The sequence below is a fragment of the Scomber japonicus genome, chromosome 5 (genome assembly GCF_027409825.1).
Source record: "Scomber japonicus isolate fScoJap1 chromosome 5, fScoJap1.pri, whole genome shotgun sequence".
NCBI classification, from domain to species: Eukaryota; Metazoa; Chordata; class Actinopteri; order Scombriformes; family Scombridae; genus Scomber; species Scomber japonicus.
Window position 1 is genome coordinate 10,721,535 of NC_070582.1, and position 24,714 is coordinate 10,746,248.

At 39.1% G+C, this 24,714-nt stretch overlaps 2 protein-coding genes across 2 annotated transcripts; both read left to right on the top strand.

The window, feature by feature from the left end:
• Positions 1–792: 792 nt before the first annotated feature.
• On the top strand, positions 793–10,119 carry skor1b (SKI family transcriptional corepressor 1b). The gene is made up of 8 exons (XM_053319513.1): positions 793–803; positions 3,796–5,521; positions 5,880–5,964; positions 6,066–6,170; positions 6,305–6,364; positions 7,024–7,098; positions 9,253–9,327; positions 10,022–10,119. The coding sequence occupies exons 1-8, from the start codon at positions 793–795 to the stop codon at positions 10,117–10,119; spliced, it is 2,235 nt and encodes a 744-aa protein (XP_053175488.1).
• A 3,634-nt stretch (positions 10,120–13,753) lies between these two features.
• pias1b (protein inhibitor of activated STAT, 1b) lies at positions 13,754–24,275 on the top strand. Its single transcript, XM_053319281.1, has 14 exons — positions 13,754–13,798; positions 16,312–16,744; positions 16,866–16,950; positions 17,167–17,214; positions 18,111–18,201; positions 18,289–18,423; positions 18,571–18,676; positions 19,358–19,431; positions 19,684–19,844; positions 20,285–20,418; positions 20,499–20,676; positions 20,791–20,930; positions 22,039–22,076; positions 22,192–24,275. Exons 1-14 carry the CDS (start codon positions 13,754–13,756, stop codon positions 22,537–22,539), a joined length of 2,016 nt encoding a protein of 671 aa, XP_053175256.1. The 3' UTR covers positions 22,540–24,275.
• The last annotated feature ends 439 nt before the right edge of the window (positions 24,276–24,714 follow it).

Below are 24,714 nucleotides of genomic sequence, written 5' to 3' on the forward strand. Positions count from 1 at the left end.
GAAGCTCAGAGAGAAACGGACCTCGCTGTGGCTGCTTGTGTCCTTGCACTCCTCCATGAATGCCCACACAAGGCCTCTGGATTGCACAAAAACGTAATTGCGGAGTGATTGGCACAGCTTGTCCCATGCAGCCTGTGTCCCACACTTGAAGGCTCTCCTCGGAGCACCCTCATTGTCACACAGCCTTTTAGCACCTTTGTTCCTCTCTTCCCCTAGGACCTCACAGCTCACCATTGGCAGATGAGTCCCTGTCTGTGACAAAAGGGTCCCTGCGCTCAGCCTCATTTGATGCAGTGATGAACTCCCCCCACCACCATCACCAACACCCCCTCCTCCAGCTCCCCCCACTCACTCACTCACTCACTCACTCACACTCATTCTCTGTTACACACACACACACACTCACATACACAAGCATTGCACACCACCTCCTGCGAGAAGAAATGTTCCGTTTAGCGGTGGAGGATGTGGGGGTCAGGACCCAGGGGTTGGCTTTTAGGAGACAAATAAACATCAGAGCAGGAGAGGAGTGATGTCTTGTTTACACATTAGCAACCATTTAGCAAGTCTCACTGTTTTCACTGCATCTCTCCGGTGGCCTCTCAAACAGCGGATCCTTCTCTTTTGTTGTCCTTTCCGAGCTCAGAATCTATTCGACATCAACACTGTGGTCAACGGTGAATGATCTGAACTGTCTGACTGCTGAATCTTGACTATAGGATCTGAGTGGCTACAAAGAATAAGGCATGTATCATATCAAGTTTCTAATAAATGAGTCAGACTCACTCGTTCATGGAGAGCATGTTAGAAAGACCCGGAATTATTAGCCAGAAGCACTTTTTTTTTTCCAGTGATTGCCATCAAACAGTCTAACCACATTTCACTCTCGCTCTCACCCCTCCACTGTTGATTTTTTTGTGATATACCCAATCAGCCAAACACACACATGAACACACACATAAACACACTGACAAACTGCATCTTTCTAATACCATCTAATGAGGTGATGACCAACCACTTGTTATAATTGCTTCAGTCTCCTTTTAATTTTCAAGCTTATTAATCATATGTAGAGTTATTTAAGAATGCATAAATTAATCTTAGATTAAAAAGCCTATCAAAGCCTCAAAACAATTAAAGAGTAAGGTAAGATTTCCCCTGGGTTGGCACTTTTATTTTAATAGAGTGTTCAGGTGATTATCATACTTTGATGCAGCACTGTGATTAATGCAGACACACTTTTAAATGAGCTGCTCTCTCTTGCACAGAAAGGTAGAATAAGCACGAGCCAGATAATGACCTCACTGACTTTTTGGGTACTTTTCTCATATCCACGCCTGCAGCGGACTGGTGTTACACCGCCTACTGCAGTGTATGAGTCTATGGATGTTAGATTCAGTTTTATAATAGGGATTTTAAATAAACTAACGATGATGGTAAATGAAATTTTAAGGGTTACTTGAAGCCTTTTGAACAGCTGGACGTGGGTTTTAGTTCATTTTAGTTGAGCGTCAAAAACTTTGATTTTTATCTGATGGCAACAAAGACATTTAATTAAAAGGTTTGCATTAAAAAGGCCAAAGCGTTCAATGATCAATACATACGCAGATGGAGGATATTGTCTCGCTACTTGATTTTAATTCCAAGTGTTGTTGTTTTTTTTTTTAACATAATGAAGTTGGTCTACCATCTGTTCACTTATATGGACTTTAATAAAATACATTTTAACTTGAGATGTATTCTGCATATTGAGCTGTTATAAAACCATCTGATCCTAAAAGAAAAAGCAGCCAAGATTATTATAAATTTAAAATGATGATGACGATAGTAATTAAGTCTGTATATATATATTTTTTTCCATTTCCATTTTTAATGTAATCAAAAACATAAAAACATGGAATAAAATTAATTAATGCATTTTAATTTCCATTGAGTAACTGTTCACAGATTACCAAATTATAGTTTGAATATTATAATACTAATAATACTAATAATACCACTAATAATAATAATAATAATTATTATTATTATTATTATTATTATTATTATGTTGACTCTGTTTTTTATTTAAATTAACCAAGCATCTTGCTCTCTTAACTAAAGTGGATAATTATGGACAAATTGTCATTATTGCGGTCCAGCTCTGCCCCTCTGAAGTCAATAGGACCAACAGGAACGTGTCCTGTTACCTTCATCAATATTACATCAGTGACTGGCGCCGCGCGCGTGCCAAATGGAAATGATTAACCCAACGCTTTATTGACTTTAAAAAGTTAAATGCCCGTCTCTTATGGGGCAAGGCATTGTTCTTCAGTCTGATATTCTTTCTTTCAGCTGAGACAGAGGGGGTTAAAAAAAATCACAGACATTGGCCTTTAGAGCAGCTGCTTATTGTCAAAACGCATGTAGGCGAGGAGTAGATTTGTAACACTGTGAATCCGTGGGAACCCAGCACATGATGAAGGCCTGCACGCCGTTATTCATCACCGGACCCTGACTCCATGCACACAACAATGTGTCGTGGGTCCCTGCTGTTGTTAGCGGAATGCCAAATCCCACTGCAGCCTCCTCCATGCATAATGTCAATAACATTGCGGGGTTGTGTTTTTTTTTTTACAACAGGAAAGCGCAAAAGAATTAATTAAATGCATTATGGTCGACACAAAAGGACAGAGTAATAAAAGATGAATGTGCATGTTTCCTTTTTTTAATTTAAAATGTATTTAAACATGCAGGCTGCTTTAAATAAAACATTTAGTTGTTGTTTTTATAGGATTTTTAAAATATATATATAAATATGACTTTCTCTCTTTGCAGCCAGCACCCGCTTATTATACCTGTAGGCTGCTAGAAGACCAAACACTCCAGCCATCTTCATTGGTCATGGATCCATAGTTAATGCAGGCTGCCTGTGTGAGTGGGAGTGCCTTTGCCATAAGTTTTGCCGTCACTTGATTGCTGTCGGTGTCGTAGAGGGAGGGGGCTGTACTAGAGCCTGCCTGCCTGCCTGCCTGCCTGCCATGTGGACACTGATGCTGCTCCTACTACTGATGCTGCGCAACACAAACCTGGCGCACACACCGACAGAGGAGCAGAGAGAGAGGAGGACGCCGAGCAAGGAGGGAGGAGGTGCTGCACGGACAACTGCGTCCCGTTCCTAAAAAAAAAAAAAAAAAAAGCCAACATCTTTACATCCTCCCAACATAAACCTCTCACACATCACGTCGTTACACTTGATCACATCTTTCTCAGTCACGACGGAGGGGAGCTGCGCGAACATTAGAGGTGAGTTTTGAGGGAAAGTGACTTCGACAGTATGACCGTACAGTCCGCGTTTTTAAAGTGTCATGACTTCAATCCATCTATTACAACCTCTTTTTACACTCTGTTATAAATGAAGGAGAATTAATAAGATATTCAGAATTAAACCTGCAGACAATCATGTATCACAAACTGTAAAAAAAAAGGTAGTATTTGCACGCTAAATGTAAACATGTTTTACATTGGTTTATGCATTAATCTATCATTTATACATCAGAATTATGTTAGGACGGACAGTTTTTATTCTTAAGGGTCGCTCTTTAAAAATAACATAAAAATCACTTTATTTAGAATATAGGCCGGTAGCCTAATTATCCTTTCTGCTGTTCTATGTTTAGCAGAGTGAACTACTTTTAAAATGATGAACTGATATTCTTTATTAAAAGCTGGTTATAAAGCTGCACTTGAGGCTTTGACTAAAAAACTCATCACTTCATGTCTAAATGTTGTCTCCGCAGCCTCCAGGCCTCCAAGGATGGACTCCGTACCTTCGGGGCGAGACTCCAGCTCCTCGCCAAGCTCCAAACAAGAACTTTCCTACCCGGGCACAACCGGCCTGAAGCCAAACCAGGTCGGAGAGACGGTGCTGTACGGAATACCTATCGTGTCTTTGGTGATAGATGGCCAGGAGAGACTTTGCCTTGCCCAGATATCAAACACCCTGTTGAAGAATTACAGCTATAACGAGATACACAACCGGCGTGTGGCGCTTGGGATCACCTGCGTCCAGTGTACTCCTGTCCAGCTGGAGATCCTGCGGAGAGCCGGAGCCATGCCGATCTCCTCCAGGCGTTGCGGGATGATCACTAAACGCGAGGCCGAGAGACTTTGTAAGTCATTTCTGGGAGCTCACTCGCCTCCAAAACTTCCAGAGAATTTTGCCTTTGATGTGTCCCATGAATGCGCCTGGGGGAGTCGAGGCAGCTTCATCCCGGCCAGATATAACAGCTCCAGGGCCAAGTGCATCAAGTGCTCCTACTGCAACATGTATTTCTCTCCTAATAAATTCATATTTCATTCGCATCGCACGCCGGAGTCCAAGTACACGCAGCCAGATGCAGCAAATTTTAATTCCTGGAGGCGGCACCTTAAATTAACAGATAAAGGCAGCCAGACAGACGTGTTACACGCGTGGGAAGATGTGAAGGCCATGTTCAACGGTGGTAGTCGCAAGAGGACGCTGCCTGGATGTGGGTCAGAGTCCAGCTCTTCCTTAAAATCACATGGACCGAGCCTTCCTCGCAACTCACCCGAGATACCTCCAAAAATCCTCAACTGCGAGGACAACCGGGGTGGCATGACGAGCACGCGCAGCTACCCAGTCATCCCCGTGCCCAGTAAGGGTTTTGGGATGCTGCAGAAGATCCCACCGCCGCTCTTCGCTCATCCATACGGGTTCCCAGCTTTCGGCCTGTGCCAGAAGAAAGAAGACAGTATGATGGGAGAGCAGAGTAAAGCCGGTCTCCCAGGTGTCCTGTGGCCTGGTACCAAGGACAGCGCCTATCACTCCTTCCCCATGTTCTGGCCCACAGCGGGTGCTCTGCCCATGCCCCCCTACCCCCAAACTCAGCACAAACCCCCTACAGAGCTGCTGTGCCCACCCAGACAGACTGACATGGACATTTCTGAGCACAGCGACCGGAGCACCAACACCTCCAAAGACAGCATGGTTGATAACGACCGATGCTCCAGCACCCAGTCCACTCGCAATGACGACGACAAGTCAGGGGACGAGGGGAGGCCGATGGAGGGGATGACCCTTGCACCCCGGAAAATCAGCTACGTCTCCGCCTTCAGACCCGTCATCAAAGACGCAGAGTGCATCGCCAAGCTGTACGGCAACAGGGGTGCTTACAACGGGTGTCGCACCGGTTATTTATCGCCTGATTTTTTAAGCGAGAGCTCGAGCTACCGGTCCGTGTCTCCGTGCGTGGACAGCGAGGGCGAACCGGACGTGGACGTGGAGACAAATAAAACACCAGAGGATGAGGACTCACTGCCTCTGCCTTCAGTGTGTCCTCCTCGGACTCCTCCAGGCTTGGCGCACAGTGTTTCACCAAACGACTCAGACTCCAAGAGCGCACAGGAGACCAGTCTGGTGGACTCCCAGAAAATGAGCCTCCACGTGGCCCAGTCCTCTGACAGAGAACTGCAGAGCAAGCAGCTATCAGAGACCCACGTAGCTGCGTCTTTCCCTGAAGTGAGTGACTTCTAGCTGAGAGAACAGCGGAGACAATACAAGCTGTAATATTTGCACATACAAAAAAAAAAAAAAAAAAAAAAAAGTTTTCTGCAAGGTGGCTTGTTTTCTTGGCTTGTGTGTATTTTCTAAGCACATACATTTTTTTTGTCCTTGAGAGGAAATTTGTCTTATATGTTAAAAAATATATATATGTACCAGCACTAAAAAAAACAACAAGTCATTTCTTTAAATAAAAATCTACACACTTCAACTTAGAGTATATTTTTAATTTTAGATATCATTTTTGCTTCATTATCATTATTTAATCAAACTTGGTATCATTTAAAACAGCTTAAAGAAGTGATTCTGTCTTTAGGTGTACACACCGGAGAGAGGTGAGCTGCAACAAAGGAGCAGTCCGTATCAGCTCAGACCTACGAGTTACCAGACTGCAGCTCATGGTTAGAGATCTTTTTTTGTTTTTGTAAAAAAAAAAAAAAAAATCGTGAAAAGAAAATCGAAAAAAAGGGATGAAATTGACATCGATGTATTTTCTCTTAAGATGAGAGTGCAAGTAAAGAGGAGCCGTCTTCCACAGTGGAGGAGATCGAAACGAAATCTTTTAATGAACAAAGCAGCGATGAAAACCAGCGAGAGCCGGATGAGGGTGAGTTACTCCGAGGTCAGAGAACAAGACCTCATAGTATCAGACTGTAATTCTCTTTTTTTAGGAGATACTAGTCTCTCTCTCTTTCTCTTTTTTCTAGATAGTCAAATAAAATGTATTTTCTGTGTGTTCAGGCGACGACGCGCCAGCCAGAGCTCAGCCAGCACAAAGAGACATTCAAAGCCTGGCAAAAGGTAAGATGGATAAAATGATTGACAAGGTAACAAGATAACAAGATATTTCAATAACATTAATATTATTGTTATGAATATTATGATCATTTAAAAGGCTACAATTAGATGTAAGCATTCACTTTCTTAACATTTTTTTTTTTACATTTCATTTATTTCATTTTTTAAAAGGATATACAAATAAAAAAGCAAGGAGGTTCATCATTGTGATATTGGATATTTTATTAATTTACACATCAAACTGGTTGTAATCAGGTTTACTTCCTCTCACCCATCTTCATGGACTTGTTTAAGGCCTCGGGGCCAAACACCCTGCAAACCTCACTTTACTCCTGATATGAGCAACTTGTTATTTGTAAAATTTAAAACTATTTCTTATTGAATTTAAACTAACCAACACAATGCTTTTAGTTTTTTGTCTTGTTCTTCTTATTTATTCTTTTTTGCCTTGAGGCTTATTCCTCTCCTCCTCAGAATAACATAAGATGAGGGAAACATGTCTTATGCAGGCCCAGGATATCATGCTCTGGACTTTGAGTGTGAATGACAATGCCGCTCTCATCACTGCCATTAAAAAGAAGCAAACTGTCCCAGAAGGCAGCTGACACACAACTTGTTCTTTCACACCTGAAATATTCTCTATGTGTGTCTGCTTTTTATAGATGAACTACAGAAGCAACTTTTAGAGCAAGTGGAGCTGAGGAAAAAGCTGGAACGTGAATTTCAGAATTTAAAAGGTAAGTCAGATCCTTCACCTGTGCTTTATGACTGTGATGATTTATTTATTTATTTTTTTTTGGCTTTTATGACCATAGCAGTGATTTTATACACAGAGACTTAAGTCTTTCTGTTGCATGTTAAATGTTCCTCTTCTCTCATGTTTGTGATTCATGCCAAAAACATCATCTCTGCCATGTCCATGACCAAATCCACCTCGACAGCGTGTGCTCTCTGTCCCAAACACAGATCTGTTAAAAGGCACCATTCTTCCAAAATAAATGCTAAGTGGTTCAGGGACACGCTCCCCTGGGAAGAGGTGTTTTCAAAACCCCTTTTAACACTGCTTTGAGAGGATTATCATTTTAACCTTCTGTCCAATAACATCCATGAGCCCTTTTTCCAGAAAATGGTTTTCTGTAGGAAAGCGAGCTGAATTATAGCCAATATTGGAGTTCTATTTAATTTACAGAAACACTGATTCACTGAGTACAGATTATCTAGATTATGTGATAAAAATTGGATGTGTGTGGGCACTGTTTTTAATAAAGCTGAAGGATTTTTTTTTAAGAAAGTAAATTAGAGCAATTGTGAAAATACTGAAGAGCAATACAATTCATTGTCAGTATTGGAATTAAATGCTTTAGCAAAACAATTAAATACATATACACACATACAGTAATATACATCATTTATCATGTGGATCTAGTGTTCTTCTCTTACCACATTGCTACTCTAACATGTATAATTGTGACCATGAAACTGTGTCCATGCCCAGAAGAAGAATCATGTGAACAGCAGGTGAATATCAGGACAAAACATCCTTCACATCCTGACTGCTGCAGTGTTGTATCTGACAGTATCTCAAAAGCCTCCAATTTCTTTCCAAAATATAGTTGCTTAAAATGAATAAAAATCAAAATGTATCCATTCAAATCTTTTTACACTCTGCTCTACCTGAAAGCTGTTTGGCAATCTCATATAAACTGGAGGATGGATGCGCTGCTCAGAACTATAAGAGCTATATAACTATAAAAGTGGCACAAAAAAAAAACATGATAAAAGTAAAAAGCATCAAGAGATTTTAAATTGGTATATTATCTGTAATTCTTTAAAATCTTATATCCTCAGAAATGGAAAAACAAAGGTATCTGTCATGTAATTAAAAAGTACCCAGGTACTGATCATTTTAGTAGTAGAAAATATTTAAAATATAATCAGTTGTGACATGTTTGAAATGAGATTTATTGTCTCACCTTTGTGAAACCTCACATCAGTTAAAGGGTGATTTAGAAATTAATTCATAATTATAAAATCATTGTAAAGTGTGAAAGTAAGTTCAATTCTTTCTTTTTAATGAATACAAGTTGCCTCTAAAACTTCTTTGTCAAATGTTTGTGATGAACTCAGTCATACAGACATTATTTTACTGTGTATATAGTATTTAAATAAACTCTCCTTGGTTTGATAAACACAAACAATAATCTAATAACAGCATTTTCTTACTTTAGACAATTGATGTTAATGATTCCACTTTTTAAAAAATCCACTTCACACAAAATATCAGGTGGTTGTGTGATATTTAAGTTATAATTAAAATACTTCTCAATTCAAATCACAACATTAATAAAATGTGTGAGCAGGCTTATCTTTCCAATGTAGTTTTATTTAAATAGAGTGAATGATTATCACATTTCTGAAAGGGAGCAGTGTGATTGAATTTTTTTGTTTTTTTTAATGAGTAACCTATTAATAATTTGCATTTAATTATTTTCAAAAAATCATTTCTAATCTCAATTATAAAGCGTAAACGTAAATATTTGCACATCACGACTGACTGCACCTTGTTTGTCACGTTATCTTTAAAACAGCGCCCTCTACAGGCTGACACATCTGCGAAGCCACCACTTAAATGAATTGAAGTGTTATCAATATAACTCCTAAAAGTGATAATTCATTAAGAGGGCTTCATCCATGTAACTCATCTTTTATTATAGGCTTAATACATTATCATTATGTCTTAGGCTGACACTGGGCTGATATTAAAGTCAAGAGTAAGACATATAAAGCTCAGACTAACTAACTGGCTAAATGGACGCGTCTCTAATGATGAATTCGAGTTGCTGTTTGTTTATTGCCTCACTAAAATCTCTACCTGCCCTTTTGTTCCTCAGACAATTTTCAAGATCAAATGAAAAGGGAACTTTCCTACAGGGAGGAGATGGTTCAGCAGCTTCACATCGTCAGAGGTGAGAAAAATAAAGTAATAAAGCAGAGGGAGAGTGGATGTGCACCGGCGATGCTGCCACATGCCTTCAATTTTCTGCTGCGGATTTACAGATTCACCGCGGCTTATTTGCCCACTTGATTGATGACAACATGATGTGTGTGTGTGTGTGTGTGTGTGTGTGTGTGTGTGTGTGTGTGTGTGTGTGTGTGTGTGTGTGTGTGTGTGTGTGTGTGTTTCAAGTTTCTCTTGGGTGTCATTCACTGTTATGATACGCAAAATTGAACCAGTTTTTCTCCTCTCTATGTAAGCTATGTTTGATCAATTTATTACTTTCCACATATTAAATGGAAATTACAAAGAAACATCACATTTTCTCCACTACTATATAATCAATTATTGGTCTTCTTTATGTCTTGGTCATCAGATCTCATTTATACACGCTTTATGCAGCGAATTGGACCAAAAAAGTGATTGTCATTACCAGAAATGAAGAGATAATTGATGTCAAATTAAGTGCAATGGCAGCCTCAATGATATCTATATTATATTTATGCACCGTAAGGCACACAGACAGATTTAAACTTGTTTCACTGCATTTGTTATTCTCAATTAATGCAAATATCCAGCTTGTTAATGTAATATTTGCGTATAGCGTCTAATTATCACTGCGCATGCGCGTACACTGGTTGATTGTTTTATCTCCTTCTTCATAGAAGCTCACGACGCTTTGCACCATTTTTCGTGTAAGATGTTAACTCCTCGCCACTGCACCGGCTCCTGCTCCTTCAAATCTCCTCTGCTGCCGCCCTGAAATCAGACTGCTGCACAAAAAGGACACATCTTACAGCTTCTGTCCGATGCCCCTTAAAAAAAAAAAAAAAACCCTCCAGGGACGCTCTGAGGAATCATCTGAAAATAGACACTTGTAATTACTTGTAAAAGCCTATTTAAAAAAGAAAAAGAAAAAAAGAAGTGTATCTCTACTGTCAGCATTTATTTAATCATCTTGCATACGGTGAAGTTTGTTTTTCCTGAAATAATACCATTGATGATATTTATTATTTGTGGCAAAGTGCAATGACAATGTATGTATCTTGTAATAGTTAGAGGTTGTTATTTGGGTTTTCTGTTGTCAATAGCAGCTTTGACTCGCCAATTCATTGCTCCTCATCCTCTCAGTATTGTGCATTAGCCTACTACTTTTGCTGTGTTCTTCTTTTTTTTTTCTTGCAGGCCAGTAGCTTATATAACTTTGGATATTATGCACTTTACACGAGTGAAGGAATTATAACTACAAAAAGCATCTAAATAGGCCCACACAATATAATTATTATTTCTAGCGGTCAAACCCCATGTCTATTTGTTTCTGAAGACTTTAACACACAGGTCAGTAGGCTAAATTAGTACACCCTCGATCTTGTATAGCACATATTCTATTAAGAGTAGACCTATTTGTTCATGTAATATTTGTTTTCATCGCTAATGAATAAATCATTTTATTAAAATGAATGTGGATTATAAACTTCATTCATAAACGTTCATTGCTTTGGGGGGTTGATCTCAATTTCAATTATTTCTCCTTCAACCAGAAGCTGCTTTTAAATTCAGAGTGAGTGCAACTTTTCTTTCTCTCTTTCTCACTGTAACCATGTGAATAAAATAATTTAGGTTGTAAGGTTAAAAAAAAAATTGATTTTGAAATTAGGGCTGCATCTGATTGTTATTGTTGATTAATTAGATGTAAATTTGTTTCGTTAATCGATTCATTATTTAGACAATAGAATATCAGAAATAGTGGGAAATAGTTCATCACAAGCAGAATCCACGGTGAATATCTTTAAATCACTTTTTTGATACATGAGAATTAATATATTTCATTTACAACCAATAAAACGGAGAAAAGCAGTAAATCTTTGCCTTGTTTTTAAGAAACTGAAGCATTTTTTTGCCATCTGTGCTTAAATGACAAACAATGAATGAACATTAGTACATTTCTTATTCATGTTTGGACTAGCCTATTGTTCCAGTCCCAGATAAAATATCAATGGAAGAGAAGAAACACTGTAATAACTCCAGTCGGTTTTATTTTTGTGAGAGCGAAATTAAATCCTCCAAACATCTGTAATGTGATGTGGTTTTAGTGATACGTCTCCAGCATGTTACAGTTCAAGATGGACTTTATGATCCCACGTTTAATCACTGCACTGGTCACTTTCATGTATTTCACCAAACTTATTTATTGCACGTGCCACATTTAATGTTTGCAATAGACACCATTTGTTGGTCCGTAGCAAAGTCCATATTTCCTTTATACAGTCAATATTTAATTTCAAGTTTTATATCCCATTTCAAAACTATTATTATTCCATCATGTAATATTGTTTTACATTATTCATTTAATTTTTGCACTACTTTATTTATTCCATTATTATTATTATTATTATTATCATTATTATCTTTTACGTGTTATATTTGTATTATTTCATGTAGCATTTTTGGGAGCAGACATCCAGACTCATTCTTTGTGTGTTTGCATACTTTGCTATCAGACTGATTCTGTGATGTTTGAAGTCTAGAGGGTTTATTTTTATTATGCTGCAGCAGCGCCCCCTGCCGGCTGCTACAGAAGGGCGCTATTCATTGAAGTGGATAGTCTATTAAAGGTGCAGGGTGTACAATTTAGTGACTTCTAGCAGCATAGACTTGTCAGAAATGGAGCCTAATATTCAGAACTGTGTAACTGTATAATCACCTGAAAATGGGAATCGTTATATTTTTGTTACCTGGAGAAAGATGTTTATATCTATATAGGGAGCAGGTTCTCTTCCACAGAGCCTGCAAGGTTTCACCACCATGTTTCGACACTGGGCCAGAACGGGCAAACAAAACACTGGCTCTAAAGAGGGTCTTTTGTGTTTTTTGTAAGTTTTGTGCCCACTGTAGGTTCTCCTACACACTTGGAAGGGGAGCGGTATTCAGTTGGTTCAATCAATCAATCATCTTTATTGATATAGCACCAAATCACAACATAAGTCAGCTCAAGACATTTTTCACATAGAACAGGTCTAGACCGTACCCTTTATGTTGGAGTCATAATATAATTTTCTGTGTCTTGTTTTATTTGTTGTTACTTTATGTTGTACAGATGACCATATCTGTGTATATGCTGTTTTTGTGTTAGAGCAGTGGGTGGGGCATTTAAGTAAGCTTCAGGTGATGAGCACCGGGTGTGTGAAGGGGAGGGCAAACAGTTTTTGACCGTGAATGAAAACTTTCCTATGATGAAGAAAACTGATGAATGGAAATTTACCTGTGATGACACACGGACTGATACGTTCTACATGTGCTAAGGTGAGCAAGTGAATTGAATGTAAATAAATGGGTCTCTCTGCATTCGAAGATACACACTGTATTGGACATTGGTTTATTGTTGCCCAGAACATATGTCCAAATAAGTTCTCCCCGTTTGCTCCTCAGAGGCCAAATGTATTCATCTTGATTGAACGACTCTAGTCTTTAATTTAATTTAAAGAGACCCATCATTCCTCCATGAGCAAGCACTTGGCGACAGCGACAAGGAACAGCAATCTGGAACCTCACCACTAGATGCCACTAAATCCTAGCACACTGGTCCTTTAAAGGAAAAAAAACTTTTAGCCTACTTCCTCCAATCCCTGTATAGCAGACAATTACAGAGAATAGCTGGCTCTATTTTAAAAGATAATTCACACCCTCTTAATGGTGAGTTTCAGCTTTTCTCATCAGGACGGAAGGACTTGCTTGGAAAACCAAACGATACAAAAACAGCTTTGTACCAGCTGCTATCAGTGCTATTAACAAGTGAAAGAAACTGCAACATTTAACATTATTTATTTATTTATTCATGTTTTGTATTGTTTCTTTTATCTTGTTTTTACTAATGGCACATATTTGATCTCTTAACTTGGTTTTACATTTCTTTTGTCTTTTATTTACTTTTTATTTTTTAGTATTATTATTATTAGTATTATTATTATTATTTTATTCTTGTATCTTGTTTTCTTTGGGCTGTCCTTCTTCTGCTTTTATCGTTTTAGTCTGAGCACTGTCGTCACTTTGTCTAACACGTTCTTGTCTTGTACTGTCTGTCTGTGGGTGTAAGAACATGAGATGACTCACTCACTGCAAACCAAATTTACCTCAGGGTATAAATTATCTGAATCTGAATCCAAAGTTTATTTTAGTTTTCTTTCCTCATTCCTTTTCATTTCATGGTTTTTTGAAATGATTATAAAATGGAATAATTAACTGAAAGTGGGAGACAGTTTGTTTTTAATTTCCTCCCAAGATAGCTGAGATTTCTTTAGCCAATTTGCATGTCTCTGACTGACTTTACACAGCAGCGCCCCCTGCCGGCCCCCCGCTGCAGCTCAATCTGCGCTGTCCCTTGAGGATGGCTTTTGCGCATGCGCACCCAATGTAACAAGATGGCGGAGAGTGCGGAACTGAAGGTAAAGCGAGCCCAAATATTAGCTTGACAAATAGACGCTTCACACTGTCAGGTTTGAATTGCAAATCGTAGCCATCGTGGTAACTTGACAGCAGAGCACCGAGAAGTGTTGTAATCAAAGCATATGACGCCAAAAAAAAAAAAAAAAGCAAAGCAGCGCAGCCCAGACAAGCTGTTAGCTGGCATGCTAACCCGCTAGCATTAGCTTTGTTATTGTTGCCGACGTTTCTGTTTCTGCGGCTCACCTGCAGATAAGGCCGGATATATCACCTGTGGGACAAGATGAGAACTAAACTCATGTCAGCGTGTTGACCCCAGCCTCTCTGTGGTGTGATCCGGCTGTCAGTGTCAGCAGCTCACCGGAGAGGCGGCGGTATCTTCTTTAAAAAACGGGCTCTGTCTATTCCCTGGAAGACCTGCAGCGATAAGCTATTAAGCAGCGTTATTTCTGACTACACATAACGGAATATAGGCGTCGTCTACAGCCTGGTTAGCGGTATTGTTAACCCCAGTTTTTTGGGGCGATCAGTCTTCAAACAGGAGATAAAGTGAATAGTGTAATAAGTTTAGTTTCAGTCAAAATACACCAGTCAGGCGCTAATAATCCTCCTTTTACTAACTTATCTTATTAATGTTTGTATTTACTGAACAGGTGGCAGATAAACACTCAACATGTGGATGCTAAATGTTTTCTTTCATGAATTGTGTCCCTTCATATGATAGATGTCTGTCTTATTGACCCTCCTCCTCTGCCGTAGGCTATCATGCATGAGCTATTATTACTATAAACAAGCAGAAAATGCGTTTAACACGTTTTACCTCAAATGATTCAGCTGCTCTGTTAATAATAACTTTAGAAAGTACCACATATTTTGTGGTGTATTACTCAACAGGCTGGAAGTGTCATGAGGATGTTTGTGGTTTTACCTGTTGCAGCGTTGAATGCTAATTTTGGGTCTCTTTGATTAACACACAGTGGACCTTTATGATAATATAAGATAATGAGGGTGAAAGAGGAGATGCTATTGGAATGATTTTAACCTGATAATTGAACCTTTGTATTGTTAAACCACATCAAAATTATTATTCAAAATATAGTATTATACATGTCTGGAGGGGATATTTGTATATATGTATAAACACATCTTGCAGTAAATATTAGATAAGATGTATCTTTATTTATTTCCATATTAAAATCCACATTTGGATAAATTCAAATTGACACAAGCAGTATAGTGGAGGGGAAAAAGTAGTAGCTTAAGGCTGAAATTGATAAAATAAACAAAGTGAAATACTATACACGGTAAACAATTCCTGTATTAGTGGGAGGTACTGGGAGCTGTGGTGTGGTTCATATGGGCTTCATTGCTTCATTGCATTTTGATGCCAACATTAAGTGTTTTGTTTGTGTTGCTATTTATAAACGATTGATAAGCACAGTTATTCACTAGTAGGAACAGGAGATTCGTCTATACAGGGTGTAGGTATAACATACAGGTATAATATGTAATATATAATGCAGTGACCGTGTAAGAAAAACGAGATTTTCTGGAGTTAAAAATGTCATATTTCACAGTATCACAGATTGAAGTTGTGGATCCAGTTCTGTGGTAATTTATACGGCTCGTGTTGTTGTCTTATATGACTGAAATACAACTGAAGGATGTGCTTTATATGGTCAGAGTAAAATAACCTGTATAAGATTTCTTGACTGATTGTTTAGTTTGTGAACTGTTAAATAATATTAGAAAAAATGTCATCTATTATTTCACAGAGCCCACAGTGATGAATTCAATGGGCTTATTTTTGTCCGACCAACAGTCCAGAGCCTAGTGTTACTCGATTGATTGTCATGAATATCATATCATGTCTAAGAAACTGGAAACACTGAAATAATTGATTATCAAAATAATTCTAAATGAATCTTCTGCCAGTCGATTAATCGTTGTAGCTCTACAACTAAACATGAAGAAGACTTTATAGTACAGTGCAGCCTATACAACATCACAAACTTAAGTTGAGTAAACCCCTCTCGGACACAGTGTGGTATATAGAATGATGTTCTGTCACATTGTATCGTTGTATATGATCACTTGAAGCATCTGATGATGGTTTATGGAGTGTATGAAGTATGAAGTGTTGAAAAAACTGAAAAGCATTCAGTATAAAACACACCTACAGTTCCTAGTTTGGGCTCTGTCTGTCAAAATCATCTCAGAGTGGCTGTGTTTGTTTCTGTGTCTGAATCATAAATATACTGAATAATTTAAGTTTTTAATATTGCTGTTATTATTGTGACACTTGTGCAGCTGTGGAAAATGTCAAAAAAGTAATATTAATCTTTCTGCTTCGAGCATATGTCAAAAATGAAAATGTCAGAGATGTGGACGATTTACAAAGCAGAGAAGGGTTGTAATGATATAAAAAATGAATCAATAATAATGTCTAAAAACGTGTTTCTTTACATTATCATAGAAAAAAAAGAGTTTAATTTGACTCTTTATCTTTCACCAGCAAATGGTAATGAGCCTTCGAGTTTCAGAGCTCCAAGTGTTGTTGGGATATGCAGGACGGAATAAGCACGGACGCAAACACGAACTTTTGACCAAAGCTCTCCACCTACTCAAAGCTGGTTGTAGTCCTGCCGTGCAGATGAAGATCAAAGAGCTATACAGACGGCGCTTCCCAACCAAAATGGTTTCGCCGGTGGACCTCGCCCTGCCCGGTGTTCACTCTGCCTCCAGCCTGCCCGCCGGCCTCGCACAACTGGGATTTGAAAGCCATGGGTCTCCGTCGCCTATGCTGCCTGTTTCTTTGCTCGGGCCTAAGCATGAGCTCAGTCTGCCTCACCTCTCCTCCGCCCTCCACCCCGTACACCCTGATGTCAAGCTCCAGAGATTGCCATTCTACGACATGCTGGATGAGCTCATTAAGCCAACCAGCCTCGGTGAGTCCGCCACATCCTGCTCTGTAAAAAGTTGATTATGAGCTGACGCAGCTTTAGACCCAAGGGTTTCTGAAGGGTTTCCATCTGACTGCTGTGCTGTTTCTGGTTTCTTTTTTTGTAGCCTCAGACAACAGTCAGCGGTTCCAGGAAGCATGTTATGCCTTCGCATTAACACCACAACAAGTTCAACAGATCAGCAGCTCCATGTAAGTGAGAAAGCTCTCTGCTGCTTATTGTATCATAAAAGTGAAGGGAAATATTTTAACCAGCAAACAGATTCAAACTTTTCTCTTTACATTATTAGGAAGCAGGTTATTTTCTGACACGCTTATCAAAGTTGTCATTAAATCATGTTAAATAGCTTAATCTGGCCTTCTTATATACAGTCTATGAATCTGACTCCTTTTTTTTTAATTCTTTAGGGACATATCTGGGACCAAATGTGACTTTGCTGTTCAAGTCCAATTAAGGTATGTACAACAACATTTCTGCTGAGCATAAAAAGTTTCTATTTTAATGAGGAAGTGTGTGTGTGCTGATTAGTGACAGATTAGTGGATTTGTGTTTACCCTACTCTCAGTTGGGAAACACCTAGAAAAGGTTTTATCATTATGATCTTAACCTTAGTATTTTTTATATTTTCTTTTCCTGTCAAAACATATCTGCAGATTGTTGAGATTTCTCTGTGGTGAGAAGTTAAAACTTTCACCCTAAGCTTTCACTTTGACCTTTTTCTTTATTAGCTAACAATTATAAACAATGATAAATGACAAAAAAAAAAAAGAACATAATAAATTACCGTGAAGTTGTGGAAGCAGGGGACACTTGTTTTTATCCACACTGAAGTAAAGGCATTGTTAAAAGTCGGTAATAAAAAACACAAGTGATTAGATGTGTGGACACATTTCATAGAGATATGATATAAAACAGATATAATATTAATACATTGTTAGTTCATGTTAATTCATAGTTCTGGTGGCGTTGCTGCTAATGTGCATAAAACTTGGTTTGCAATTCAGTTCCAGGAGAAGTGTAAGTCAGTCAGTGTCAGTGCATCTGTTAGCTCAGGTAAAACATCTTTAACAACTTTTTACCTGATGACATAAAAAATGACAGTTTTCAAAGTTGCTGAAATTTAAATTCACTGTATGGATGAATGGCATCCATTAAGAAATGCTCTCCTATATCATAGATGGAGGTGGCTGTACTTGACACAACTGAAATGGTAAAATAAAACAAGCAAGCCAACCTTTTTTTTTTTTTTCTTGTCTTTTTTTTTTTTAGCGTGGCAACTTAACTGCTTATGAGATTTGTCACTCAAACATTTGAACTTCTCACCTTTGTAACCTGTTGTCTTTATTTCCAGATTTTGTTTATCAGAGACAAGCTGTCCGCAGGAAGATCATTTCCCTCCTAATCTGTGCGTGAAGGTGAATGGAAAGCCCTGTAATCTCCCGGTGAGTCCACACTGTCCATCATCAGTCCGTGTGGTGTTTTCAGTTCAGAATCAAAGGAGCTGAAGTTTGATGTTTTCTTCTCTGCAGGGATATCTTCCTCCCACCAAAAATGGAGTTGAACCAAAGAGGCCCAGTCGCCCCATCAACATAACCTCTCTTGTCCGACTGTCCACCACAGTCCCCAACACAATCGTGGTGTCATGGACTTCAGAAATAGGGAGGGTGAGAAGATCCAGACCAGAATATTTTTAAACCTTAATGAAATTAGTGTCCCAGTATATTTAAATCAAAGCTTTCAGGGGGATATAAATCACATCTGCGTGACTTTTTTTTTACCTATTACTTATTATTTTTATCTTCTTTTGTCAGAATTTTTCCATGGCTGTTTATTTGGTAAGACAGCAGTCGTCTGCAGTGTTGTTGCAAAGACTACGGGCCAAAGGCATCAGGAACCCTGACCACTCAAGAGCTCTGAGTAAGTCACCACAAGATCGCTCTGAACTCCCCGTCCCATGACTCCTGCTTAAAACACTCACCCAGTGATGTTGGGCTGTAAATTACACTTTCATTTCATTATTTTCACACAGGCAGAGAGAAGTGTAAGATGTTTCCAAATTAAAGCAGTTTACTTTTCTAACCTAAAAAATTGGGTACTTTCACCAGTTTTCTCTTTTTCCCATTTGTTAGATACTGACTTTCATGAAGACCATTTAGTGTACCTGTCAGTTTAGTTTCATTTTGCATTTCATTGAACTAATGATACAAGTGGATGCTTTTGTACCCAGTGTGTTTGTAGAAAGCCTTAACACAATTTCTATTGATTCATTTGAGGATTGGTTTTGAGTTGAATCATTACATTCCCTAAGATCCCCACCCCAACTAAAAACAGAGTATGCGTCACCATTATCCTTTGCCTTTGGACCAGAAAATCTGAGCACAATGGGTGGAACTTAATCCATAACTTATTGAGGAACTGAAAAGGGTCTCAAGTTCCTTAATTATTACTGGAAATGGTACTTTGGGCCTTTTAGAAAAGGGCTGTTCATTTTTCTGCACCAACGATTACAGATAACAGATGGGTGCAGATTGACTGTAGGTTCCTGTGAAACAAAACAACTTATTCCTAACTTTGTGCTCTGGTTGTCCTCTCTTACAGTCAAAGAGAAACTAACGGCTGATCCAGAGAGTGAGATCGCCACCACCAGTCTACGAGTGTCTCTGCTGTGTCCTGTAAATAATCAACTTTATTCTGGTGTTATGTGAATTCATTAGATGCACAATTCTGATCACATTTTAAGTAGCAGTAAAGCATATGAAAATACTAAAAAAAAAAGAAAGAAGAGGTTGAAGGAAAGTGTGCTTCTAATGATTCTTTTTATACTGTATTAGAAGAGCTGCTTTGTGCTGCAGTATTTTGTTATTAATGATAATTGGTATTGTATGCAGTGCTGAAATGTATTTTATTTTGCTTTTGTCTTAAAGCTGGGAAAGATGAGGCTGACAATCGCTTGCCGGGCGATAACATGCTCACACCTTCAGTGCTTTGATGCTACACTTTATATCCAAATGAACGAGAAGAAGCCGACCTGGGTTTGCCCGGTCTGTGACAAGAAGGCACCGTATGAGCACCTCATTATCGACGGGTGAGCACAACACTGAAGCTAAAATCTGTAGTAGAATAGAATAAAATATAGTTACAAGTCAAACATACATACACAGACAGATGCTGCTTGTATTGCACTGTTTTTTTGAATGAATATATTGTATGTTATAATTAGGACTCCAGCAAATAGATGAACTTAACTCAACTTTTGCTGCATTGTGATCTAAGAAATATGTCAATCTGAAATGTGTGCATGCATGTATTTGGTTGGGCAGTGCGATGCCTTGTCAGAATGTCGCATTGCAGTTTAAGTTTAGCCAGGTTCAACTTTTTGGCTGGATGAGTCCTCTGCATTAACACCCCCACTGTGTCAATGTACTGGCCCTTTTTTTAATGGGTGAGGGAATGCACCTGCACTTTAAATGCAGGTCTGTGTATGGATGTGATTGTGGTTGTTTAGTTGTCGTGTTGTCGTCACAGGTTGTTCATGGAAATCTTGAATAGCTGTTCTGACTGTGATGAAATCCAGTTCAAAGAAGATGGAAGCTGGGCACCCATGAGGTCAAAGCGAGAGGTGCAGGAGGTGTCTGCTTCGTACTACGGTGTAGACAGTGGTAAGGAGCTCACAGATTTCAGATACTGTGTGTTTTGTACTCTTCGCCGTCATCTGTGTGAGTTTACTGTGTCTTTGTAGATTCGTCTCGAACGGATTCTCACGAGCAGAAACGAGGATCATCTCATGACAACAGCAAGAAAGTGGATGTGATTGATCTGACACTGGATAGCTCCTCAGAAGATGAGCTAGATGATGAGCCACCTCCTAAAAGGGCCTGTCCCTCACTGTCACCTGTGTCTCCACCTCCAAACAAGGGGTAAGTCTACACACCAAGTGACATCACCATTAAATAAATGTATTTTCAGCGTCTTTGTGGCTTTTTACTTTTGTCACTAATCTGATCTGATCTGATGTTTTCGTCTCCTCTCAGAGTGCTAAACCTACACAGCCAGACTTCACCTGTGAGCCGAGCTCCCAGCATGCCCCCTGTGGAGACCAGCTACATTCCTCCTCCTCCACCTCTTATCCAGGACTACCGCCACTATTATCACACAACAAGTGACCTGCCAGGTACGTCTGCCTCTTACCTGTAATGATAGCCTCAAATCTTTATTGCAATACTTAATTTATGTTTGTAAGTGGAAAGAATTGAAGGAGTCATCGTTCCTGTCTGTATTGGCTGGGATGCGATCTTTCTCTAGTGTGACTACTCTGTAAGAAGTCAAGGACAAATCCAGTCTTTATTCTGGGAAAATAAATATATTGCAACTTTCAGCTGAAGCTAATATGAGGTTTCAGCAGTCTGAATTGGCTCAAGAAGACTTTCCAAAGTTAGTTATATTTGTAAGAAATACTTCCTGGTTGTTACTGATCTTCAATTTGCTCACAATGAGGTCTGTAGATAATCTCCTGTATTTGTCACAGTGTAGTCATGCTATGAATGAGGAATGATTAGAGTGACCAACCTAAATATTTAGTTAAATATGTTATATATAAAGCTTTAAACACAGCTGGTTGTAGCTTGTTAAATAAATTGGAAACTGTAAGCATGAGTTGTGTGTATCATCTATCTAGAAATGACAGGAACATCTGTCTGTCTGTTATTCGCATATCTCTCCAACTGTTCATCCGATTGATTTCAAACGTGACAGGTGTCTTGCTACGGGCACGAGTATGTGCAGTGCCAAGTTTGACGTTGTTTGGATAAGAAATGTAAAATACACATTTGCTGTTGCTGCTCTAGGCGCTGGCCACTCCCCCTCTCACACAGCACACTGAGCACAGCGCAGGACCAGAGTTAGAGAGGCTATAAGGCAGCAGAGCTTTGGCAGCTACAATGTGAAATATACTTCAGACCCTCAAAAAACTGAAATCACTTTGAGTAGCCCAGGCTACTTTGTAGTAAAAACACACGCAGACTTTCAACCGGGAGTCTCCCGCATATTGATTGCGGCTCCTTGACGCCCGCCGATGAGATAGTCTCTCTCTACTGATAGCCCTGTGTTGCTGCTTATTAGACCAATCGCAACACCCCCCCCTCCCTCCCCCCAAACGGACCTCTCTAAAATTACTTTTTGCAGGTTGAGATGTCTGCTCACACTAAAACAGATTTAGCATGGTCACTGCACTGCACTAGTAAAGTATGTGATTGGACTGAATCTTCTTTACTTTCTTACAGATCTCAATTTCTTCTCCTTCCTCCAAGGCGACAATCAGGTACATTATCACTTTTTGAAGTCGTGTCATTGGGGAGCATCACCCTGCTGTACATTATGTTTTAGTTCTGTTGTTGTGTAACGGCCTCTCTTCTCCGTCTTCTCTGTCTACGTAGCATTACAACATGGTGATGGCTGCGGCAGCGGCTGCGTCGGCTTCAGCCTCAGAGGACCACGACCTGCTCCTCAACCGTTTCCTGCCCTACGGCTCGTCTCAGATGTTGCGGGAGCAGCCGGGCACCCCTGGGAGCAGCACGCTGGCAGCCACCAACGGAGGCAGCAACAGTGGCAGCACCAGCAGTTTGGTGTCTTCCAGCAGTCTGCGGGACCGCGACAAAGACAGAGAGAGAGACAGAGACAGGGACAGCCACTCCATCTCAGGATTGTCACGGTCCTCTGTGGAAGCCGCGGCGGCGGCGGCAGCCATTTATGGCTCCATATCTGACGTTATCTCTCTTGACTAGATCCACACAGAACTTAAAAACAAGGGAGACCTCGAGAACGGGAGTTCTTTGTAAATAACGAAGAGGAAGATGAAAGAATACAGTGCTATGTACAGAGAGGAAAATCTATTTTCAATTTTACTTATCATATGTACATAAACTTAGGACGCTTCTTGTCCGGTGAGTTACTTCAGTTGATATTTTTCTGTGAATACTGAAGACTTTTTCACACCTCTTCATGTGGTCCTTTGATTAAATTGTACCTTTTGTACTTGGTTTTTACAGTTTTGTTTCAATATTCCATGTCAAAGGCATTATTTCAGTATGATGTTATGTGCACAGAACCCTAATGAGGTGACACCTTATAGAACATGATATTTAGAACATAAAGAAAATGGGCATTGTTATAAATGTACAAAAAGGCAAGTCACGGTAAACAGGAAATGTGTAACACTTTCTTTATTTTCTAAATGGCATCATTACTGTCAAAACTGTTTTGACAGCAGAAAGATCTGGCCATTTTTTTCACTGTAGGTTTTTGTGTAAGACATCCATGCTGTGGTCATATGTGTAAGGAATTATTTATGATGTAAGTTATGTCGGATGTATGCTGTTTTTTTTTTTTTTTTAAAGCATTCCCTATGCCTCTAGGAACCGTTGCCACTAGAATTGCAAACACGAACGCTAGATCCTTCTGTTGTCACAACGCTGCACTCTCCTCCTCCTCTAAGCTTTTTTCACTCAAGTCTAATATGAACAAAATGTCAGAGTTCAGACTGTAATTAAAATACATATGAATTGGAAATAAGTCAATATTGTAGGACCAGGCTCCTCCAGTGTGTGGGTAGATGGCACTGGTCCAGCAAGCATCTCTCTGTTGTCACATGACACAATTTGACCTTTTATACAGATTTGAAAATTACAATATTATGTATTTTTCTCTTAAGGTTTTATTTTGCATATTACACTTAACTAAGCTGTGGTGAAGTGGCCAGTCGACATCAACTATGTGCTTCTCCACTCTGTGACGCGGCTACTTTCTCATCCACTTGAAAGTATTGTTTTAGTTCAAAGGCATAAAATTAGTTCAACAAGTGGGTTGATGGCATTTCATGATGTCTTTATGTTTGATTTTAGCACTTGCTTTTTTTTTCACATAAAGGCTGCGTGGAGCAGTGAAGTGCTCAGTTACAGTAAACATTTCCAAGAGGAGTTTTCAGCTTTGCATGTCTTTGCAAACTCTCTGAAAGCTGTTTGAATGTCTACTGTTCCTTTGTGAGGCTGCAGGACACGCAGCCTTTTTGTTGTTCAGTGTATTTGCAACAGCCTATAAGATACCTGTGATAGCTTAGTCTATGACTGAATCACAATGCATTTTGGCCCAGAAGTTAAAATCCATTGAAGTAATTATGAACACCCCCCCGCCTCCTTGTCCTCCCTTCCTCCTCTCCCCTTTATTTTTCTTGACTTGTGCTTACAATTAGGATTATTTATTATCATATATATTTTCAGCATTTGTTTGATTCGTGGATATGCATTGCTGTCATTGTATGTGATATTTCTTTTGTAATTATATAATTAATGCTATTTAAAGATGTCATTGTTGCTTGACACGCATTGTAACATTTTCTGTTTCTCTGTCCGTTTTACTATCAGATGATGTCAATAACTCAGTAGAGGCTTTGATCATTTTGAACCGCTACAAGGTCTACTGTGCTGTTTGATATTTGTAAGAATTAAACAGATATAAGAAAGTGCATCATTGTAGTTGGTCTAAGCACAGATGTCTTTTTTAAGGCATTTAAATGCCATATGCCTTCATTAGATAATGATAGTAGAGAAATGACAGGAAAGGTGACGTTGAGGTCAAAGGTCAACTTCTCAGTCACAAGGGTGCACATGGTTGACTTTATTCTTCTACAATAATATGAAATAAAAAAATACGAAAGTTTTTAATTTAACATAAGGTGATGCACTAATCTGATAAACTGATTGGTATCAGTGCTGATACATTCCTGGACAGGATATCAGCTGTAATGTGACTATTCACATCACTTCATTAAATAGTTTTCCTATTAGTCAGTTTAGTGCCATAGCAATCTCTGGCCTCATGTTATATTTCATAGAAATGATTTCAAAAAGTTTCATGTAATGAGAAACAAATAGAGGTTTTACATTTGAAGAAATAAGGAGGAC

What these genes read in the sequence shown, in the direction of transcription:
- skor1b (XM_053319513.1), top strand. An exon ending in CATTCAAAGCCTGGCAAAAG is followed by an intron (nt 6,365 to 7,023) that starts GTAAGATGGATA and finishes TGCTTTTTATAG; the next exon opens with ATGAACTACAGAAGCAACTT. An exon ending in GCAGCTTCACATCGTCAGAG is followed by an intron (nt 9,328 to 10,021) that starts GTGAGAAAAATA and finishes CCTTCTTCATAG; the next exon opens with AAGCTCACGACGCTTTGCAC.
- pias1b (XM_053319281.1), top strand. Translation starts at nt 13,754, where the DNA reads ATGCGCACCCAATGTAACAAGATGGCGGAGAGTGCGGAACTGAAG. An exon ending in CAACAGATCAGCAGCTCCAT is followed by an intron (nt 16,951 to 17,166) that starts GTAAGTGAGAAA and finishes TTAATTCTTTAG; the next exon opens with GGACATATCTGGGACCAAAT. An exon ending in GAGCACCTCATTATCGACGG is followed by an intron (nt 19,845 to 20,284) that starts GTGAGCACAACA and finishes TTGTCGTCACAG; the next exon opens with GTTGTTCATGGAAATCTTGA.